Genomic DNA, 7,910 nt, shown 5'->3' on the forward strand with positions numbered 1-7,910 from the left:
ATGAGGCTTGCGTTGAGTGGAAAACGCAAAATCTGCTTCATCGATAGCTCCCTCCCAAAGCCAGATCTAATTCTTGACCCTGCGCTTGCTGAATCATGGCAGTGCACGAACGACATCATCACTACGTGGTTGCTGAATGCGATCTCTAAGGATATTGCGGCAAGCGTCATCTATGCTGGATCCGCGGCTTTACTCTGGCAAGATTTGGAGACTCGCTTCTCTCAGAGCAACGCACCTCGCATCTTTGAGCTGAAGAGGTCACTCATGTCTCTTACTCAAGGCTCTTTCTCGGTCTCACAATATTTCGCAAAGTTGAAGATACTTTGGGAGGAACTCAACAACTTCAAGCCATTGGTATCTTGTTCTTGTGGTGGCGTTAAGCCGATTCAAGTCTCTCTTGATCAAGAATATGTGATGCTGTTGCTTATGGGTCTCAATGAGAATTTGGCAAATGTTCGAAGCTAGATCCTATTGTTAGATCCACTGCCTCCGATTGAAAAAGTCTTTTTTCTTGTGTTGCAAGAGGAGAAGCAGAGAGCACTCACCTCTCCAAGCCAACATATGGCTTTTGCTGTTAAACAGTCTCCAAGACCCACCACTCCTTCTGGACCCAAGGTGAAAGGGAGGAAAGATTGTCCACTTTGTGCTCATTATGGGTTGCTGGGACATACTGAAGATAAATGTTATCGTCTCCATGGATATCTTTCTGGATATTCCCAGAACAAGCATGTGAATGCCAAATTCCAAGTGCATCATGTTGCCAAGGTCGCTCATGATCAAGAAAGTCAAGATCCATCTCCAATATCCAGCTTCTCACTTACAGCGGCTCAGTACAACTAATTGATGACTCTCTTGCAAACTCAGCGAGCTCTTCAGAACATTGAACCTGAAATTTGTGCAGGTGAAGTATTTTTCTCATGTTATTCGAATTAAATGGCAGAGGTTAGTTCTTGGATAGTTGATTCCGGAGCCACCACTCACATCACTAATTCCTTTAAATTTTTGGAAAATCCAAAACCTCTTACAAATCATTTTGTTGCTTTACCTGACCATACCAAAATTCGTGCCTTAGCTATTAGTAATGTTGTTCTTAATTCTTCTTTAATCCTTTACAATGTCATATTCATTTCCTCTTTCTGAGTTAATTTGATTTCTGTTAATTCTTTGTTAAAATTGTCTAACTGCACAGTCCACTTTTTTGACTTAGCCTTCATCATACAGGACAGGACCTCCAAAAAGGTGATTGGCAGAGGTGATAAAACTGATGACCTGTTTCTACTACAATCACCCTTCATAGTTCATACTAGGAGTTTTGTTCATAACTGTCGATCAGTAACCAATGTTGATAGCACTATTTGGCATGCTCGTTTAGGTCACACTTCAGAAAAAATCTTTAATAAATTGAGTCCTCTTTTGTCCAATAAAACTCTTAAATACAATCATTCTACTTGTGAAGTCTGTCCCTTAGCAAAACTCAAGCGTTTGTCTTTTCAATCCAATAATCATTTTTGTAAGAATTCCTTTGATTTGGTTCACTGTGATATTTGAGGCCCTTATAGAGCTCCAACTTATAATAACATGAGATATTTTCTTATTATTGTGGATGATTATTCTAGATTCACTTGGACCTTTTTGCTAAAATGCAAATTTGATGCTTCTCACACTCTCATCAATTTCTTTAATATGATTGAAACTCAGTTAGGATAAAGCAGGTGAGATCAGACAATGCTGGTGAACTAATGCTCCTTGATTACCTGAATTCCAAGGGTATGCTTCATCAATTCTCCTGTGTGGAGCGGTCAGAACAAAACGCCGTTGTTGAAAGAAAGCACCAGCATCTACTCAATATGGCCAGAGCATTATTCTTTCAGTCCAAGGCCCCAATTGCCTTTTGGAGAGATTGTGTCTTGACTGCCACTTTCCTCATCAATCGCTTACCAAGTCCAGCACTTCAACACTGCTCTCCCTATGAGAGACTCTTCCTTAAGCAAGCTGACTACCAGTCTTTGAGAGTCTTCGGCTGCTTGGCTTATGCATCTTCTCTTCTATCTCAGAGACACAAGTTCTCCCCTAGAGCAATGCTTGCAATCTTCATTGGCTATCCTTCTGGTTACAAGGGATACAAGTTGTATGACCCAATGAGCAAGAAGATTTTCATCTCCATATATGTTTTCTTTATCGAAACTGAATTTTCTTTTCGATAATTAACCAATAGTTCCAGGCCCATGGTGGACAATTTCCCTGACATAGTTATCCCAGCATCCATCACTGATGCAGTCCCTCTAGCCACACTTACCAGCCCTCCATCTACCCTGCCAGCATCTCAACCATCTGTGGATATGCTAGTCATTGAACCTACCTCACAACATCAGTCTAATATTCCAAGCTCACCAATTAACTTGAGAAAATCGTCCAGACAACACAGACCACCATCTTACCTCAAGGATTATCAGTGCAATATTGTCTCTCATGGGACTCTAGATCGGTTTCAACACATCTCACTCCATCACTCTCATTTCATAGCTAATGTTGCTGCAATTCCTGAGCCCACCTTCTTCTATCAAGCCGTGAAGTACCCTGAGTGGAGGCAGGCTATGGATGAGGAGCTTCAAGCTGTGGAGGCCACTAATACTTGGGCTTTAGTTCCTCTTCCACCAGAAAAACATACCATTGGATGTCGTTGGGTGTACAAAGTCAAGTGTAAGGTAGATGGCTCAGTAGAGCGCTATAAGGCCCGTTTGATTGCAAAGGGCTATATGCAGCAGGCAGGCATTGACTTTAAGGACACCTTCTCTCCCGTGGCCAATCTCACCACTGTCAGGGTTCTCCTTTCTTTGGCAGCCATCAACAATTGGTTTTTATTACAACTAGATGTGAACAACGCCTTCTTGAACGGCGACTTGTTCTAAGAAGTTTATATGGACCTGCCTCTTGGTTACAAGTCCAAGAACTCTGGACTCGTATGCAAGTTGAACAAGTCCATCTATGGTTTGAGACAAGCCTCAAGACAATGGTTCTATAAATTCACTTCAGCGCTGCTCACTCACAAGTTTAAACAGTCCAGCCATGATTACTCTCTCTTCTCTTATGGTAGTGGCGACAAGATTGTTTACTTGCTGGTTTATGTAGATGACATCATACTAGCCAATCCTTCCAAGGATATGATGCATAAGGTGCAGAAACTGTTAGAGGCCTCCTTCAAATTGAAGATTCTGGGTGATTTAAAGTATTTTTTAGGCTTGGAACTAGCAAGGTCCAGCGATGGAATTGTCCTCAGCCACAGAAAGTACACCTTAAGCATCTTGGAGGACACTAATTTTACAGATTTCAAGTCTATTTCTCTGCTTATGGAGGCTAACCTCAGGCTGAGCAACTCCGATGGTGATTTACTTGTGGACTCATCCATCTACCAGAGACTAATAGGGAGGTTAATGTACCTCACCATATCCCATCTGGACATTACCTATGCAATGTCTATCCTTAGTCAATTCTTGTCTAAGCCTAGAACTACTCACATGAATGCACTTCACCATCTCTTGAGATACTTGAAAGGAACCGTGGGTCAAGGGTTATTATTTTCTGCAAAATCAGAAAAGAGGCTAATGGCTTATGTGGATGCAGATTGGGTGGGATGTCCTGACACTAGGAGAAGCGTTTCAGGTTATTGTATGTTCATTGGGGACTCTTTGATTTCCTAGAGATCAAAGAAACAACAAACGGTGTCCCGATCATCTGCTGAATAGGAATACAGAGCTATGGCAGCTGTGGCTGCTGAATTGACTTGGTTGATAGGACTCTATCTGATTTTCAAATCAAGGCACCATCTTCCATGCTGTTTTGTGACTCTATGTCAGCCATCCACATTGCATCAAATCTCACATTCCACGAGAGGACCAAGCATATTGAGGTAGACTGCCATTTTGTTCGAGAGAAAGTTGTGGCAAGATTCATCAAACTGATCCATGTTCAAACTCAGCATCAGCTTGTCGATATCTTCACGAAGCTGGTAACTCCAACCCAGTTCCACAATCTCATCTCCAAGTTTGGCATGATCAACATATACCTGCCAACTTGAGGGGGAATGTTATGGATACCTAACTTAATTAGTTAGTAATTAATTAGTCATTCTTCCTACTGTATAGAAGTTAGTTAGGCTCTCAGCTCACTTATATATATATATATATATATATACCTTACTTGTAATTACTTACTTACTCAATGAAATCATCCTTTTTTTCCATTCCCTTTCACATTTCAATAATTTTCATCTTTACTCTATATAAATCAAAGCTATTAAATTTGATTTAAACTCACTTTATGTATAAATCGAATGAAATAGATTCGATTTACCTGAAACAATAGTAAATCGAATGAAACAGATTCGATTTAGCACAAACAATAGTAAATAAATCGAAGTAAATAGATTCGATTTACTAGAGGAGTAGCGTTGATAAGATCCAGCCCATTGTAAATCGAATGAAGTAGTTTTGATTTAGTGGATTTGATGCCCATAGTAAATCGAATCCATCAAATTGACTTAACACAAGGTGCGGCCTAAGGTAAATCGAAGCTTGTTGTTTCAAATTACTGTTGGCAATCTATTACAGTTACAATTCTACAATTCACTCACCCCACGTATAAAGAGAATTCTCTAATAAAATCTTGAAAACTCTGGATATAAAAGACGATTCAGATCGTATCTATCGCTTAGACAGAATTGCCCATATTGCTAATAGTATCAATGAAAATGTAAGTAAATAAAAAATTTTTTCCATGTTAGATTAAAAAAGTTAGCAACATTTAGTGAGCAGTGTTTGATTATAAATGTTAGATCGCGTAATGATTATAAATTTTGTTAGAAATCTTAAATTAGAAATGTTGGTGATAGTAGTGACTTAGGTTATTTTATGAATTAGAAATGTTAGTGTTAGTTGAACGTAGATTTAGTGAGAATTTGATTTCTATTAATAAGATTAGAATAGAGTAAGATATATGTTTTTAGATTGGGCCTTAACATTTTAAGATAATGTTGTCATTAATTTTATTAAGTTCTTAATATAATATAAGATTATGATTTCATTAACTTTTTTAGCATAATTGCAGGCGATCTAATGTCAATACAAGAAAAAATAATATTTGTAATAAAAAAATTGTTACAAAAAATTGAAATTTTGAAACAAAAGAATGTTGTAACAAAAAAAGGGCCGTTGCAGTATGTCCCATTATAAAAAGTTTTTGTAACAAAAAATAGAACTGTTATAATTCAAAGTAATATTTTGTAACAAATTTTTCTGATACAAAAAATCAAAAGTCGTTACAAAAGTGATAACAAATTTTGATCTTCAAATATTTTTTGTGATAATATATTTTTTCTATCTAAAAAATTTGTTACAAAATATAACTTGATTTTGTAACATTTTTTTCTTTAGTTACAAAAGCAAAATATTTATTTTGTAACAATTTTTTTTAATACAAATTGCATGCATAATTTATTAAATTATTTTTTTAATTAACTGATATATTAACTACTTTACTAAGCAAGTCAACATTTACATAATATGTCAAAACATATATAATTCAAACATGCTTCATTTAACTAAAATTGTTTTAAAACAAAATAATATTAGTGGGTACATTGATTAATTCTACAAATATTTCTTGCACAAGTTCAACCAAAAATTAAAAGTCTAACATAGATTAGTGTCTCTATAAATCAAAATATTCTTGAGCCCTTAAGGTAGCATGTTGTCGACATTTTAGCGCTCTTGTAAATAAGAAAAACCGAAACAAAAAATTAGAAACAAGATATAACACCAATTATAATTTTTTCCAATAACTTTTATCCAAAATGGTTAGAAAAATTTTAGCAGAACTTCCCCTAAAACTTGGATATTTCCACCGTCTATGGTTCTATAAAAAATAACCAATTCACTACTTATTTCTTAGTCAATACACAACGAAATTTATCAAACCAAATAATAGGACATTTGCTATTTTACAACCATGACACAAGTAAAATGTAATAAATTGATCTATATACAAATTAAACTTATACTAATAATATATGAATCATCTAGGAATATGTATTAAAACCATAAGCAATTTTAGGAGTACCTTTAATTGTCTAGTTTCTTTCATTGTCAAAGTGTGCTATGAAAGAGTTCACAACGGCTTGTTGAGTTTCTAATTGAGCTTTCACTCGAGCTAATTCTTCCTCTTGCTGTGTTCATTGCTCTTCAAATTTTTCTTTGAGCACATCTATTTCCTTTGTTAGCTCCTCACGGTCTTGCATTGTCTCTTGTAGTTGTGCTTGAATCCTTAACTTAGATTTCGAAGCCTTTATGCTATAACTTGCACCACTTTTTTCACCTTTCACAAGTAAAAAAGTTTCATTTGGAGTGATAGAATTTTCAGAATCGTAGGATTCATTAATTATACAGCTAATATCATCCTGCACAATCCAATTTGTGATTCGAAAATGAAGATAAAATTTAACTTCCATGCAACAGTAAAAGGAAAATATTAGTAATGTTACATCAATTTGTTTAGCTTTTTCACTGAACCATTCTCTGTTATTCTTTTGATGAGTAATTTGGCATAATTCTTGAATGTCAGGCTCGACACCAGTTCTAGGATGGCGCTGCAAATTTTTTAAAGCTTAAAACATCACATGTAGTTAAGTGCAAACGTGACATAGCAAAAAATATAACACCAAATTAAAGACTTCAAGAATATTTACCTTATCACGTCTAACAACTTGAAATATTCTTCGACCAGCAATATGTGGTACCACGTGATGCTTTCTATTATCTTTGTTTCTTAAACTTTTTTCCTATAGAATACCGAACTCACAAAAGACAAAAGGAGTTAAGTTATAATTATATCATTGAACTAAAATAGCAAAACAACATAAGAATACCTCAATAGCTGTCACAATGAAAAATTCAAACCTGAAAAGAAGAACTTCCAAAGTAGCACACCAAATTCTCCCATGTCTCCGGAAGAACATTATTCGGTAGATTTTAAAGGCGCTCCTCATCAGTTTAATACAACTCATAGTGTTCACGCAATCTTAAACACCAACTTTGATAACAAATATTAGCCTTAGCTAAAATTATTTTGCGTATTACTTGCGTATCTGCTATATCAAACTTTTTCTACATAAGATTGGTCAAAGTTAGTTAGCACAAATAAAGATTTAATATACATAATAGCCGAAAATATAAATATGTATTACCAAAATAATGTCGCATATTTTTTGCTTGACATCATCTCTAACTTGGCTCCATTTCTCTACATCCAAAAGAGTATTTTGTCTTGTAACAATATCCACTTTAGATGCAAAAAGATCAGCATGGATGCCATTAGGAGCTATGTTGTCCAAAGAGATCGGCAATTCTAATTTTCTATTTGTCTTTGTTTTCAACACCCTATTTGTTGCAATCTCATGCGAAGGTCCCCTTTTACCAATACGCAATGAAACAGGGGCAATGGCTGGTGCTGTAATAGGGGCTGCCGGTGACGAAACGGGGGCTATCGGGGCTGGGGCAGGGGCTGCCGGGGTTGGAGCAGGGCTGTCGGGCTTGGAGAAGGGGCTGGTGTTGTAGAACTAGATGCAGTAGCCCTTGTCAACCTTTGTGAGGCCATTATGTTACGCAATCTACAATAAAACGCACAGAGATAACATTAAAGAAATGAAATAATAAAATATCTACATCATTTAATACGCAATTACACAAAGGAAAGCACATCAATAAAAGTGGACATGATTAAAATATATTATACTTTTCAAAAAAGTTAAACAAATGGAGTAAAGAGTGAATAACTTAGCAATTGTAAATATGACGTCAATTCCTAAAGTTTAACTACTTTAAACTCAATCACCATCCTATGCAAAAAGTCTATTATCT

General features: G+C 36.0%; 1 protein-coding gene across 1 annotated transcript; it reads left to right on the top strand.

Moving 5' to 3' along the window:
- Positions 1–465, top strand: LOC107640367 (uncharacterized). The gene has a single exon (XM_016343892.1). The coding sequence runs from the start codon at positions 1–3 to the stop codon at positions 463–465; it is 465 nt and encodes a 154-aa protein (XP_016199378.1).
- The last annotated feature ends 7,445 nt before the right edge of the window (positions 466–7,910 follow it).

The sequence above is a fragment of the Arachis ipaensis genome, chromosome B5, assembly GCF_059453495.1.
Source record: "Arachis ipaensis isolate K30076 ecotype BB chromosome B5, ASM5945349v1, whole genome shotgun sequence".
NCBI lineage: Eukaryota > Viridiplantae > Streptophyta > Magnoliopsida > Fabales > Fabaceae > Arachis > Arachis ipaensis.